At 37.4% G+C, this 16,415-nt stretch overlaps 1 protein-coding gene across 1 annotated transcript in view; it reads right to left on the bottom strand.

The window, feature by feature from the left end:
* The window catches only part of Znf385d (zinc finger protein 385D), a 203,159-nt gene that overhangs the window by 138,896 nt on the left and 47,848 nt on the right, over positions 1–16,415 (bottom strand). The window contains exon 2 of the mRNA XM_051140332.1: positions 1,405–1,515. Within this exon, the coding sequence (XP_050996289.1) occupies positions 1,405–1,515 (111 nt within the window). The remainder of the gene's footprint in view (positions 1–1,404; positions 1,516–16,415) is intronic.

The raw sequence follows: 16,415 nt of genomic DNA, 5'->3' as shown, positions 1-16,415 counted from the left end.
GCTATGGTGTGGTGCTTCTGTTCCAGGCAAACTCTCATGTTGAAATGCTAACTGCTTAGGTGATACATTAGGAGGTGAGGCCTTTGTTAATGTGATAGATCACAAGGGCAGAAGATGGAGGTCCAGGGAGCTCCTTCATCCATTCTGTTTTGCGGAAGCCTGCTGAAAATGGCTCACTTATAAACCAGGCAGCAGAACCTTGCCAGACTCTGAACTTGTCAACAGTTTAGATTAGGACTTCCCCACCTCTGGAACTAGTATGTTTGCACTGATTATTAACTACTCAAGTGCACTATATCAGGTCTGTGAAGTTCGAATATACCAGGACAGGTTTGGCAACCAGTCTTCTCTCAAGGCAGCAGAAGGAATATTTTAATTGAAATAAAAGATTTGAGTTCCATGGGCTGAGAAATCATCAAATGAAAAGAAACTGTTCTCCTCACAGAAGAAATACCATTTGTAGAGGCCACGTGTATTTCACGTGGCGGATTACTGTCTATAATATTCTCTGTGTATGAAATTCTCCAGATGGTCTGGCAGCTTTGCATAGCTAATATGACCTCGCGTTGGGTGTCCATTTGGTTAGCACAGCATGGCCCTTCCATTTGCTCCCAGTCTGAGTACTAGGTGTACAACTCCTATTTCTTCTAAGCCCACAATTCTTTCTTCTGTACCTCTCAGGGTCAGCTTTACACAAAGCCCAGTTAGGAATATGGTGTCAGAAACACTTTCATATTTGCTACAAGTCACCTTGGTATCACTAGAATGGGTCCACAATCGACCTTCAGACTCACAAACATTGGAATTAATGGGAACCGATCCCCAACACTTTCAAACCACTGGCCAGGCCCCACACACCTACCTTCTGTCTTGCTCCCCATGGAATTTGACGTGGGTTTTAGAAATAAGGTCATTGTAGTCACCTGTTCATATGCAGTTCTGGCACATACACACACACACACACACACACACACACACACACACACACACACACACACTTCCCACTGCATGGATTTAGAACTGAGAGCTTGTCAATATTGGTAAAAGTAGTTGAAGCAAATGTTTGGTCTTTAAAAATGAACTGTCTTACTTCAGAGATGTAATCATTGAAAACTTTGCTTGCTCTGAATCTGATAATCCCCAAAGACAAAGCAGATGATATACATTAAGTAGTCTCAAGATACTACCACCAAAACCCAAAACCACAATAAATTTCAAGATTATCTAGGTGTACATGCAATTTTTCTATAGTAAATAGCCAAAAATAATATGGTAAGCTCCCAAATTAAAGAACACATAGAGTTACATGCTTTCTTTGGATATCGGCATGCTCAGTTTCTGGGAGGGAAAATTGAGAACTAAAACCACATAATACATTTTGTGATGACTAAGTGGTACACTCACATCTGAGTTAAATCTCAACTGGCAAATGTTGCATGAGATGATCTGCTTTCTCCGATGAGGAAGAGGAACCCCAAATGTATGGTTTATTACAGCTTTCTGAATAGGATCCATCTGTAAGAAGGAAAAAAACACAAAAGATAGAAATAAAGGTTGTTGGTTTCACTGGATGTGGCTTATTTCATTAAATCTGCAAAGCTCCTGTCTATTGCTTATGTAATAAAGAATGCTTTTATTCAAAGAAAAGGCATTTCTACTTTCTTGGAAAACAGATAACAAAAAGCTCGAAGCATAGTATGATAAGAAGATGAAAAATGTTCCCATTAGTGTCTTCACACTAAGTGCTTTTCTCATTTAAGACCAACAATTGCCACAGTTAGATAAAACCCATGTATAATTAAAGGTTTATGGAAACTCAAGTTCTTACTAATGCAAGCAGCCTAACTTAGAAATGTGTTTATATCACTGTCTAAACTTGGGCTTCAAACCATATGATCAACTATGAAAATTAATTATGCACCATTACCCAACTTTATTCTGTGTTTATTATTATTAAGACCCAAAAAGTACAGCAGGCAAATCTAATTCTTCAGGAAAGAACACATAGAAGTACACATTACATCACTTGGTAATCCGTTTTCGACTACCTCCAGCTTTGTGAAAGCCTGGTGGTAACGTATCATCTATAAGCCAGGCAGCAGATCCTTGCCAGACTGAAATTGACAACAGTTTAGATTTGGGCATTGTAATCTCTGGAACTAGTAATTTTCTATTGATTTTTAAGTGCACTAGGACAGGTTTATGAAGTTCAAATACACCAGGACAGGTATAGGCACCCATCCTTCTTTCAAAGCAGCAGAAAGAATATTTTAATTGCAACAAAAGATTTGAGTTTCATGAGCTAAGCAATTATCAAATAGAAATGAACTGTTTTCCTTACAGAAGAACTGAACCATCTACATGCCAATCTTCTATAAACTTATATGGGCAGAGCCAAAGAGTCCAGGTGAAAGTTCACTCATTTCCATCCCGATTGAGAACACGATGGGCAACACCAAGCCCAGTGTTAGCAGTCCAACTCTATTAAATATAATATCCCTTCACCAAGCATTGTCCTAGGTGCAAAGCCAATACCCTCAACAGTTAGTGTTATATCAAAACTTTGGTCTACATTGTAATTCTTGCATAGGCTCTTTGGTCACTTGTATCCAGTTTTTAAAGTTGGGATGATTCATAAAAACGACTTAATATCGTTCTGTGTGTCTAGCTATAGACAGATGCATTGTAAAGTATGTGAAAGAGGAAACTTAACATGAACTTCATACTTTGATAAACATTGTTGGCATCATTACATGGTCATTTAAATTTTTTCAATCTTATGTACATGTGCACACAGAGATATACATACACACCCATAATGTCTATTGAATATTCTCATAGTCAGGAATTCCTTTCTTTATTATTATTTCTTTTTTCTCACTATATAACCCAGATGGGCCTTGATATTCATATATCTCAGGCTGGTTTCAAACTGAATCTTTTAGATCACCTTCCTTCATGCTGGGACTACAGGTGTCTACCATCATATTTTGCTAGAAACCCTTTACTAAAGACTTTATCGCTTGAGATAGCTTGAAAATGAAGTGTCACGGGAAGAGTGAAGAATGTGTCTAGTAAATGATTCCTAATATTCGGTTTGTTACATATTATTAGTTACTAATTCTCTTAGTAAAAAAAAAATAGTAAATTTCACATTGTGGGTGTCAGTCAGCTGGTTCTATGTATCTGCTGGTAGGTAGTAGAAATTTCTTGACGGTTTATCTAATCTAGCCTTTAAAATGTATGTTACAAATGGCATCCAGTGTTTATCAAATATATTCCAAGTGTTACCCCTCAGTTTAGTGTTTGGTCAACAGTTTACAAAAATCAAAAGAATGTATGGGCATGATCAAATTCATCTTCTGCCTTCCTGTAAGTTGAAAATCTCAATGAGAAATGAAGTACACATTTATACTGGCCAAGGATCCAAAGGCTGAAGTTGGAGTATCAAAGCTTTGAGGCCAGTATGGGCTGCAGAGTAAGACCCTATCTCAACGAAACAAACCAAAATAAGCTATATGGCACATTTTCCCAGATCCTGTGTGAAACCTAGGCTATTCCTGTGATTTTTATGTTCACTTCTGAATATTAATAAATTACAACATCCCTTCCTTCCACTTACTTCCCAGTCTTTCTATGCAATATTTAAAAGTCCATTCTTGGGCACTGTTTGCATATAAGACTCATCAATACTAAGTGTGAGTCCTAGAAACAACTGGTCCACTTTCTGTCACTACGGTTTAATTTAATGTGGTCCACATGGAGTAGAGAGGCTTGTCCATGCCAAGAAAGTGTTTCTGTCACCAGATTTCCCTAAACTCATAAACGGTGTTACAGAACTTGAGGTTGTGGCATCTTTTAATGTTCTTACTGCTCACCATACTGTCATATACATCCAATTCTCACCCTTTTTATGACTGAGTAGCATTCCTTCAGGTGGCCACATCGCAATGTGCTTTTGTACTTTCCAGAGGACATACGTTTGCATGGTTTGTGGCATAGTCTATATTATTCTTCAGTTTTAACAATTTAAAACCGTAAGGTGTTCTGACATTCAATTAGAATAATCCCTTTCCTTCATTTGGGACTGCTACAGGACAATGTTGAAAGGTGCAGAGGGGTCTGATTCAGAATTTTACTTCCTATATACTGTCACGTTTTCACTCCCTCAAGCCCTACTCACGCCTGCTTTCACACAAACAAACAAACAACAGTACACCAAGTTTGAAACCTCAGAGGCCACACAGAAAGCTCACTTTGTTTCCTGGAGTTAGTCTTGTGCATTTACAATGCCGTCCCATGCTTCCACAGCACACATGCAGAATTTTACGTGAAAAGCAGAATGAGGCTGCTAGTTCAGAGAACTTGGTTCCTACCAAGTTTTGTTGCAAGTATTCAGTGCACAGAAGACCCAGTTCTCTCAGGGCAGAAATTGAATTTTTCCCATGACCCATTAAGCCTGAATAATTAATGATTAAGGGTCATTACAGTTCTCCTATAATGACACTTTAAAATATAAACACCCTGGATATTTATTTATATCAAAGATGTGCTCTGGAAATACAGAGCACTGGTTTTTATCTCAGAATGGTGAGCAGGGTATTATTTTGGTGTTTCTGTAACACTGGAGAAGCACTGTCTACAGTCAACTGGATTTTTGTGGGAGGGATTTCAGATCCAGACTTTGCATGCAAATGTGACAGTCTCAAAATTCTGTCGTCTGAAATGAATGATGCACTGATCATTGTGACTATAAAATCAGATTTCAAAATGCAAAGTGGTATATTCTTGTGCACTTATTTTATTTTCCTATATACTTAAGGGGTGGGGGATATATTTAACTGAATTATATCTTACAGATGGATGTCAGAAAGTATAAGTGACATCAGAAACTCTTATAACTTCAGAAATCTAGACAAACAAAATTACTAAAATCTAACACCTTTAAAGTGAAAATTAATAATAATGTCCTATATACAAATGTATACAAGAAATCATTATAAAAGGCAGATTCTAAATAATAAATATTTATAATGCTAAATATTTAACTAAGTGACATATGGCATGATGTGCACTAAATCCAGAACCTACTTCAGACTGGGGGACTCTCACACACCACTGTATCCATTTTCTTAAAGTTATAAATATGTATCATACTTCCTTACAAAGAAGATAATATACAATTTCATACCATAAATCAGAGCATATCATCAGTTAAATAACCACTTCTTATAGTGTGTGCATATCATCATCAGAGTTCTATAAAACACAGAATAAAGGCAGCCAGCATGGGTATAAGACATAAAAAGGGGGTCTTTTGGTTCAAATAAGCTTTAGAAAATTCAGAATCCCAGCATAGACACTGATAGTACACAGGGGGAAATTAAAATCAGAGAGACATCTACAGTATATGTGTTCAGATGATGATTTTCACAATAGTGTAAACATTCCTTTGTTCTTTGGCTTTTAAATTGTCATGATTTTCTGATGCAAATAGCAGTGTGAGCAGAGAATTTTATTTTGAAAACGTGAGTGAAATATTAAGATCCCATGTAAATAAAGGACTGAGATCAAACACGGTAACACAGAAACCTCATGCACGGAGTCTTGAAACATACCCAAAGGACACAACACAGCACTCAGAGAAAAGGTGAAGGGACTGAAAAGCCAGGGGTGTACACATTTGATTTTTAAGCAGGGATATTTTGAAGGACAGAATTTCAAAATATATTAACTTGGTCCCAAAGTCAAATGAAAGAGAACAGCCCTGTACCTATTGCTATGCTGTCCTCATTTCTACACCAGAATTACATTTCAAACTCAGCCTATGGCCTTATTTAAAGCCAAATGAGCAAATTTTTCTTCATTTCAGATTTAAGACACTTTGTATTTCTACTTAAGGCCCAGGTTTTCAATAGTTTCCCTTGGGCTTTGTGTTAACAGATTTATAGATGAGCTTGTCCCAGGGGGTACAGCCCTACGCCCAGTGTGCTGCTCAAGGTCCCATGCCATTTGAGCGTGGGAGAAGTTTAATCCTAAGTCTACATTCTCCTGTGAGGTAGATCCTCTACCTTGGCTCTATTATTGTTGTGGGTTTTAGATTTTAAGCCAAAGAATAAAAGCTTAAAGGCCAGAAGTCTGGAAATGTAAAGGCTGTTCCCTTGGCCGATATTTCTAGCAATCACAAGCAACAGCAATTCTAAAGGTGACAGTCAAGGACACTTCTTGGGTGCTTCAGGTCAATGAGTGGTTTTTTCATCCTAGCTTTCCAAAGACCTGTCTATGTAGTAAGTGCAAAGCCAGCTACCTCTATTTTCCCATGCATCTATATCTATAAATGTGTGTTCTCATAACCCATACCAATAACTGCAGATTTCAAGAGAGTGCAGTACTCACTACTGAGATTTTACTATGAAAATAAGAACTAGAACGAAGCCTACGAGCTATGACAATAAGCCTGGCAAGATACGTCTGCTGGTGACATGAATATGACCCAAGAGCTTCTGATTGGATTTGAAGCCCACATGTATGAACCTCCCCCAAAAATGAAATAAAGATTTTAAAAAACACAGCCTTAGGTTGCAACAATGTGACCTAAGGATAGGAGCCAGGAGATCTCAGATGCAGACAGTGACCATTAATCCCAGAGAATGGAGAAGGGAGCTTCCTTGCTGAGTCACACAGGCCTAGCAGCCCAGAGATATAACCGGGTCTTCCTGATGGGGTCACTGGCCATTTTTCCAGCCCCCTTCCATTGTATAGAGCTCATTTGACACAATGAGCTAATCCTGGAGTCACACGGTTGTCTTTCTGGTAGCTAGGATTCACACTGTAGTCTAGTCTAAGGAGTCACTGTTGAAATGAAGAATTCTCTTAGGGAGTTTCCATGCTATTAGAAGATGCCACTCAGGAAATAAAGACGAAGACAAGTCAAATTATGACACAGATACACTTCTTTCTTTCTTTTGTATCTTTCTTCCATTTTGGGGGGGAGGGGCTAGAGGCGGTAGTGTAGCCTTGACTGTCCTGGAACTGGCTTTGTAGACTGGGCTAGCCTCAAACTCACAGGGATCCTCTTGCTTCTACCTCCCATGTGCTGAGATTAAAGGCATACACCACCAGAAACATTTTCTTTAACTTAACTTTATACCAAATAATATTTTTTACCTAAATTCCATTTTTCTATTCACTAATAGAGAACAAAGGACTACAATTTCCCAAATGACTGAACCATGATTATTTAACCTGTCTCTATTTTCAAATATATAGTGGCTCTCTATTTTAAATAGCTCTATAGTGGTCATCTGTACGCATGTGTTACTTTCCAAGATTCACAGTGTCTGATATCAAGGAACCACTGTAAAGTTATGTTTTATCCTCTTCTTCTAGTGACAAAAACTAAAAAACACAAAGGATGGAAAGAAAGAGGATACAAAGCAGCTCATCACATTGCAGATGTAGGACCTTAGCAGTACACAACGCTAAACATGACCGTTCCCATTTGTCCCTGAGTGAGGAATGACAGATAGTTCACTTGCTAGTTGTTAATGCAGTGTCCACTGGCCTCTGCCTGCTGACACCCCTGCTTCCGTCTTTTGAGTAATGGCTGGGTTACAGGCATCTGCCACCACACCTGGCCTTGTTAGCGCTCTCATTCACACTTCCCACAACTCTGTTTCTAGATCTCCAATTGGAGTGATCAGACTCTAGAGACTGGCTAAATGCTTCTACTAAGTGTTTAAGGAGCCCAGTGTTTGGCCAGATATAGAGAAACAAAACAAAACAAAGTAAAACCAACTCATTAACTATCCACTTTTGCCAGTATTTTTCAGCAATGAGAGTAGGTTACCCACACTCTTCCAACAGTAGGAAACTCAGATGAAGACTAACTGGTGATCCAGAGAATCCCAGAGAGAGAGAGAATGAATTTGGCCACGTGAAGGTTCAAATTAAAGATGAAGAAAATATGAGGCACCATATTTGACCACGTCCCCTGAATGGGGAGACCTGGTGGCACTCATAGGAAGGATAGCAGGCTACCAACAAGAGACTTGATACCCTATGAGCATATACAGGGGGAGGAGGTCTCCCTCAGTCACAGTCATAGGGGAGGGGAGTAAGGGGAAAATGGGAGGGAGGGAGGAATGGGAGGATACAAGGGATGGGATAACAATTGAGATGTAATATGAATAAATTAATAAAATAAAATAAAATAAAGAGAAAGAAAAAGTTAAAATAAAATAAAATAAAGAAAATAATGACAGATAACAAAAAGCAGGCATTTGAACTGGAGATGGACTGTCCTTTAGAATCCATGTATCACAAGAGATGATGTCATCAAGATCTGAGTGGCACCTTTGGTTTATTCCTCTCCCTGTCTTTAAAAAAGAGATAAATTTTATTTTTTAATTGTATCGTATATGTGTGTGTACATGAGTTTGGTACCTATGGATACCAGAAAAGAGCATCAGATCCAATGAAGCTGAAGTTATAGCCAGTTATGAGCTGCCTGGCATGGAAAGCAAATTCAGGTCCTTTGCAAGATCAGCAAACACTTTGTCTATATCCATTTTTGTTCCTTTTATATGTGGAAGAATTTTTAAATATCCAGACATGTTGGTACCTGGTGCAAGACACCTCTAGATATGTGATTTAAATTCAAGGACTCTAACACGTTAATCTTTTCTAATTTTTAAAATATTTATTTATTTATTTATTATGTGTGTGTACATGTGCATATGTGCGCATGTACATATTACACTTCTGGAGGTCAGATAATACCTTCTTTTCTTCCTCCATATGTCAGTTCTAAGGATTAAACTTAGGTCATCAGACTTGGTGGCAAGCCACTTTATCCAATGAACCATCACTTTGAACCTTATCTCTTTTAATTATATTAATTCATTCATTAATTATTTTGTGCTAGTGTATGTGTGTGTGTGTGCGCATGCACAAGCACACATGCATGTGCATACACACCATGGAACCCATGTGGAGATCAAAGAAAGTTATCTACTACTACTGCTATGTAGTTCCTAGAGATCACATTCAGGGAATCATGTTGGGTGCAAGGACCTTACCAGCTGAGTGAGTCATCATGCCTACCCTAACAAACTTAATCTTAATTATTATATTATTTTGTTGGCACAGTGTCTGAACAACAAAAAATATGGATGAAATGTCTGTAACATCTAAACAAAAACAACAGTTTAGATTACAGAACAGCTTTAATAATTACAATGTAAAAGATAAACTAATAGTAATGAAAAATTGTTAAGGTTAAGTAACTGTCAGTGTATGAAAATATAGCTGAATGTCCAATCAAAACATAATTTACATCTTTTATTAAAAATTAAACATTGAAAGAAAGATAATAGATTTTCATATGGTGTTTCACAAATGTAAGTCTGATGGCAGTAAAGAACCACATTTCTTTATTTTTTTTTTCAGACCCAGCCATCAGTCTGATATTTTATTTTTATTTAATTAATTTACTCAGATTACATCTCAATTGTTATCCGATTCTTTGTATCTTTCTGTTCCTCCCTCCCTCCTGTTTCAGCCTATTCCCCTGCCCTATGTCTGTGACCAAGGGGGACCTCCTCCCCCCACTATATGGTCATGAGCTATCAAGTCTCATCTTGGTAGCTTGCTTATTTTTTTCTCTGAGTGCCACCAGACTCCTGCCCCCACCATGAGGAAGTGGTCTAAGGGGCACCAGAGTTCGTGTCAGAGTCAGTCCCCACTCTCTATTCAAGTGTGGAGAATGTCCTGTCCATTGGCTAGATCTGAGAAGGGGTTTGATGTTTATTGCAAGTATTGTCCTTGGTTGGTGCAGTAGTTTGGGCAGAACCCCTGGGTCCAGATCTGCCCATCATGATGTTCTTGTATTAGGTTTCTAGGACCCTCTGGATCCTTCTGTTTCCCCATTCTCCCATACTTCTCTCACCTAGAGTCCCAATAGGATGTCCTCACAACTATCCCAATCTCCTGGTAAGTGAAGACTATCATGTGACTTGCCTCTTAGGCTAGTGTCCAATTATAAGTCAGTATATACTATGTGAGTCTTTCTTTTTCTAGGTTAACTAACTCAGTATGATCATTTCTAGTTCCATCCACTTCTCCACAAATTTCAGGACTTCCTTGTTTTTTATAGCTGAGTAGTATTCCATAGTGTAAATGTACCACAGTTTCTTTATCCATTCTTGACTGAGGAGCATTTAGATTGTTTCTAGGTTCTGGTAATCATGAATAAGGCTGCTATGGATGAACATGGTTGGGCATATATCCTTCTTGTGTGGTGGAGCTTCTTCTGGGTATATTTCAAGGAGTGGAATAGCTGGGTCTTGAGGAAGCCCGACTCCCAGTTTTCTGAGATAGGGGCCAGAGAAATTTCCAAAGTGGTTGTACAAGTCTGCATTCCCACCAGCAATGAAGGAATGTTTCCCTTTCTCCACTTCCTCACCGCGTGTGCTGTCACTTGAGTTTTTGATCTTAGTCATTCTGATGGGTGTAAGATGAAATATCAGAGTCATTTTGATTTGCATTTCTTTGATAACTAAAGACATTGAGCATTTGTTTAAGGGCTTCTCAGCCATTCGATATTCCTCTGTTGAGAATTCTCTGTTTAGTTCTGAGCCCCATTTCTCAATTGGGTTATTTGGTTTGGTGGTGTTCCGTTTGTTGAGTTCTGTATATATTTTGGATATTAGACCTTTGTCAGGTGTAGGGTTGGTGAAGATCTTTTCCCAGTCTGTGGGCTGTCGCTTTGAAGAACCACATTTTTTAATACACACAAATAAATTACTTTGAAAGTGGTTTTGCTAGCCAAAGATACATGCAAATACAAGAAAACTCAGACCTCCTCATTGGAGAAAACAGCATTTTAATAAAGTCTAGAGACATTGAAAAAGAAAAAAAGGAAAAAGAAAGAGTAGAGGAAGGACACTATTCCTCAGGCTCTAATTGTAGGACATCTTAAGCAAAGGAAAAATACAAACTAATAATATTTTTTCTTTCTCAGTAACTAAAAGAGAAAGCTTTAGTAATTGCTGGAGTATCTTGAGCACTTAGTAAGACAATCAACTTTCAGCTTTAGTAATTGCTGGAGTATCTTGAGCACTTAGTAAGACAATCAACTTTCATCTCAAAGAGTTTGTGATCACCAAAAATGCAGGAATCAGGAAAGAGTTCAAGGGTGTAATATATTCAAAATAAAAAATGGGAACAAATTGAACTGAGCTCTTACTGACAAGCCTGCAAATCTTTAAGTATTCTTGAAACATTACAAAATGAAATTTGTGACATCTATAGAAAAAGTAAGCAATGATCATTAGCTTGAGTATTTTCCTGCCTGTTTTACATTCAAAAGACATAATTTTGTGTGTCAGTGTTTTGAAATATATGTATTCTCTTCTTCTTTTACGGATTTACTTTTTGTATATTTCACTGTTACATGCCTTGGAGAAAGGTTGGATATACCTGGAAGAATCTTGTAAATATTCTTCTGTAGTAATTGGTATGATTTCTTTATGCCTAACTTTCAAGACATATATACACACATATATGCACTTCAGTGTGCAGGACACTTCATCCTGCCACAGAACAGAATGAACCATGTTCACTGATGTTTTGTTCATAATAGCCAGAAACTGAAAAATACCCTAGATGTCCCCTAGACATGGACACAGAAAATCTGATATATTTATCCAATTGAGTATTACTCAGCGGTTTAAAAAATGATAACATCACGAAATGTGCAGACAGATGGATGGAGCTAGGAAAAAAATCATCCTGAGGTAGAAGGATAGGAAACTATATCCAAATTATATTACATGAGAAAAAGTAATTATGTGTAATATAAGGGGGAAAGGGAAATCTATTAGAAATGTTAGAAAAAAGTTGTGTTATACTTAGGGTAATTTTCAACTGACCTAAACTTAATCTACTTTTTTCCAGAGGATATAATGTGACATGAGGATTACAATACTAAAATGATTTTAACATCCACTATTTAGGAGTTTTGAGATAAAATATAGTAGAAACGCTATCAATAATAATTGACTATTGACTAAAAACTAATAATGGGAAAGAACTCTACATGAACTTAAACAACTGTGACCATACTTCATAGGGAAACTAACCAGTTCACCAATGTAAAAGATACTAAGGTATAATCACATCATTCTTTATGGGTAATTAAATCCGTCTAAAATAAATCTTGCTTTAAAACAGTCATAAGTTTACCACAGCTTCTCAATAAAAGTTATATTTCTGAAGTGGAATTCAAATGAGGAAAAAATAAGCTTTGTCCAATGAAACAAACATTTGACTGTTAACAAAACAAATGCCTTTATTCAATACTGATATATCACATAGGTTACTATATCCTCTATGTGTTAAGCCTGTATATGTTAAACAAATAGTTTTTCACTTGTTTAACTCACTGTTTTGGATGCTTAGCTGTAGATACTACAATCTAGCTTCTATATTCAGCTACCTCTCAACATCATGGATATCTATAAATGTGAATAAATAAGTAAATGAATAAAATAAATAACACATTTCTTAATAATAGTGGTTGCTATAAAGCCTTAGCATGTTTGGCAAAGCAATGCTAGCATTGTAGTGGATGTAAACATGTTTTTGTTTTGGTTCCAAGTATGGGATGTGAAACAGACTTGAGTGAGGGTATGTGGTGTTTGTCCACTGGAAACAGACTTGTGAGAGGACATGTGGTGTTTGTCCACTGGAAGAGATCCTGCTTCTGGCAGAAGCATGACCTTTGCTAACTGCTAAACATCCTAATACAGATTCTGGGCCCAAAACAAGAGGCAAGGCTTTTGGTTTTGGCATCCCTTTCCATTGTTTGGCTGTTCATTGCTCCACTTCCACATACTCGTAGAAAGAAATGCTCCACAGAACGCTTTGACGTTCCGGGTTCCAGATGCTGCTCTGGATTTCACCTGTTCTGGTTGCAGTCACCTTTGCTAAATTACTGGTTTGCTGTTTGACAGGTCTGCTGAAATCCTGAGGATAAAGAGTAGAATCGCTCCAAGGAATTGAGTCTAAAAAGGTCTACTTCTCCTGTTCCCATTAACCTCTTTTTCTCTTATCTAGGGTAGGTGGGTTGGAAGGGAGGTATAAGCATTAACGGTTTGGAAAAGTTCAAAGCCAACATAGCATAGGAAATTTGGCACAGTCCCAGCTCTAGATCTTATTATAGAGACCCAGTAAATTCAGAAATTAAGTGATAATGTGTTTATTTTACTGTGGTTCATTCAACATATAAAAAGAAAGATTGCTAAGAAACCTGGTACTTCATGGCTTTCTATGAGATGGTACTAGAATGAGAGTTCAGCAAATGGCATTAATGCCATTTCCCTAGCTGTTAATGTATCTGATATGTTCTAAAAATAGCAACATATTTTTTCAATTAAGTTCTCTGCTATGTGTGTGGGAGGAAGTCCTGTTCTTTTAGAGGACCTGTTCTATCCTGCTCTGAAGACACCTGCTCTCATATGTACTTTCACACACATGTATACACATATTTATTACACATCTTATAAAAATAAAATACATTTTTAAAAATTATCAGACCATGGGTAACTGTGTCTATTGTTTTTGATTATCATGAGGGTTTTATTTTCTTGCCAGTTGATACCTTTACACAGTATGATAATATGTTTAGATATCCTAACAGTAAAAAAAATGAATATCTTAATATTTACACACAGACCTCATCTCTTTTTCCATATTCTTACATAGAAATATTCAAAGTTTTATTTAAATATGCTATATTTATTTTACCAGTATCCATAACATTATTTTATTTGCACAATTGATTCTATACATTTGAGTCAGGCTCTCAAATTCCCTGCTTAAATTTATATTTATATCACATATTTTTCCTCAGTTTCTAATTCTCAAAAATTCTAAGCTAAACTTATGTTTTTAAATATTCACAAAATTCAAGGAGAGGTGTTTGCTTTGGACTCCGCACACCCTTTTAGAAGTTTTCCAAGTGTCACACGGATATTGGAAAGTTCATAGTGAATATCATCATTGTTCTTATGTGCTCAGTGTTGGAGTCTGCTGGCTGGATGCTGTGCTAGGATCCATTTCTGTCTCCATGGCCCTAACACTCAACTCTAAGCTCATTAAATGGACCAGTTTTTCAGATTTGTGCAAAGTAGCCTCCATTTTCTTTCCATTAGCTACCTTCTGACTTTATACAAAACATCACACTTTCCTATTGTTTCACTGAACCTTTGTCATTTACAAAAATAATAGAGTTTATATCTTAACACAAAGCAAAGTTTCTCTCCTGGTCAGGTTCTGTTGGGGGATGGTCTGATGTACTTTGATGCTAATTAGTGCTTACTGTCTCTGTGACCAACTTTTTGCTTAATAAAAAGCCATGCCACCTGGGCTGGGCAAAGGAGATAGGTGGGGCTAGGAGAGAGAGGAATCCTGGGAAGAAGAAAAGATCGCCATCAGGAAAAGGAGAAAGACCTGAAGTGAAGAGAAGAAGGCCGCCATGGGTTAGCTGGAGGAGAAGCACATGGCCAGTGGCGTAGATGGAGAATCTGGCCCAAATGAAGAACATGAACAAGTATATGAGATTATAGATGGGAAGTAGCTTGACAGAAGTTGTTAGAAACAGATGATATGGGATTGAGGCGGGGATCCCATGCCTGCCACACTATGGGAGGTAGTTTAGAGGATTGATATCTGCCCTGCCTCAGGTTAACTAAGGCTGTTTTGAAATATAATAAGTATGTGTGTCTTAATTGATTGCTAGCTGGGCCTACAGGTAATACAGATAATACATGTAATTTTTAAAAACAATAAGGTTCCTTCTTTCCTTCTTGCTCAGGCTCATGATTTAGTCATCCACCACCTACCCGCAGACACTAACTCCTGACCTTCCCCTTGGTTCAGGCCCAATTCCCTCCCTCCTTACCACTCCAGGCACTTCCACCATAAGTCTGACATCCCAGAGCACTTAAACTAAAGCTTTGGTTTAATGGTGATCCAATACACTTTTATTCTTGTGCAGCTATTTTATTTTCCTCTTTGTCTTTCTTTAGCTGTATAGCAAAGGGCTCTTGAGAGAAAAGGAATTACATACAACTTTTCACCATTTTGAAATAAATCCTGAGATTTCCTGAATGTAATTTTACATTTTTATTTATTTTTAGTTTATGTTTATGAGTGTTTTGCTAGGATGTATTTACGTGCACCATGTGTGTGGGTTATACCAACAGAGTCAGAAAAGGACTCCAAAGGCCCTTACAGATGAACATGAACTGCCATGTGGGTACTGGGAAGCCAATCTCGGTCCTCAAGCGCAGTACAAGTTCTTAATTTAGAATCCAAACCTACTCTGTCCTCTGGAACATGTTTTAAATAAAAATCTACTGAAAAATAATATGGGATGCTAAAACTACTCTCTTGTCCCAAATACCTTAATATCTAAATGATTTGAATTAAAGGTTGCAGGTAAAGATGACCATTACTCACACCTTATTATGCAATCTATTTTAATGTGAAGAACACAATTAAGAATCATGCCCCTCCTAATGTCTTATGGGCACTTTTAGTGAGAACTGTCCTCCTCTTCCTGAAATATGCAGTTCCTTTCACAACAAGAAATAATACATAACAGGTAAAGTCATGTTTCCATCCTCTTCTGTTGATGAAATTGACATTGAATTTCAAGTGAACTTTCTAAAGAATTTTTCCAATTTCATCAAATAACAATTTTATTTTGTAAAGGATTCCTGGATTTAAAAGAAATGATCATTGAAATAATGAAAATATACTAGTGTTGATGAATTCAGCTAATCACCTGACAAAATGGCCTGAGTACTGTCACTTCTGTAGTGGTGGTGGAAACTAAGATAAACACAGCAGGAATCAATGGTCACACTTAAGTTGAATTAAAAACAAAGAACTATGAAACATTCAGTAGCAACAGAACAGCACAGTATAACAACTGGACCAGACTTCCTACTGGCCCTCTATGACAGGAATCCAGACAGGAATAAAGGTGGCCAACACAGTGTGAAAACATGGGGAGGACGAGGTTAGTTCTGGAGAAATGCTATATCCTGAAGTACAAACTGTGAGTTAGGGAAACATGAAATGACCCTTCCAGAATGCACCTGCTAAATTTTTAACAAATTTCTTTTCCGTTTTAAGGAAAGATGTGTTTTTATTTGTCTATGTGCATGTGTGTGCCCATATGCATATGTGTATTTATGAATGTATGCACACATAAGGCAGTATATATGCCTCTGTACACGCGGAAGCTAGAACTGGGTATCATAACCCTTGAATTACAGGTTTTTGAGAGATGTTTGGCTTGTTACTTGGGTGTAGACTCTGAATTCTGGTCCTCATGGTTGTGC

Source organism: Acomys russatus, chromosome 3 (genome assembly GCF_903995435.1).
Source record: "Acomys russatus chromosome 3, mAcoRus1.1, whole genome shotgun sequence".
In the NCBI taxonomy this organism is placed as follows: Eukaryota; Metazoa; Chordata; class Mammalia; order Rodentia; family Muridae; genus Acomys; species Acomys russatus.
The sequence above is the reverse complement of the archived record's forward strand: the minus strand, read 5'-3'. Positions and strand labels throughout refer to the sequence as shown.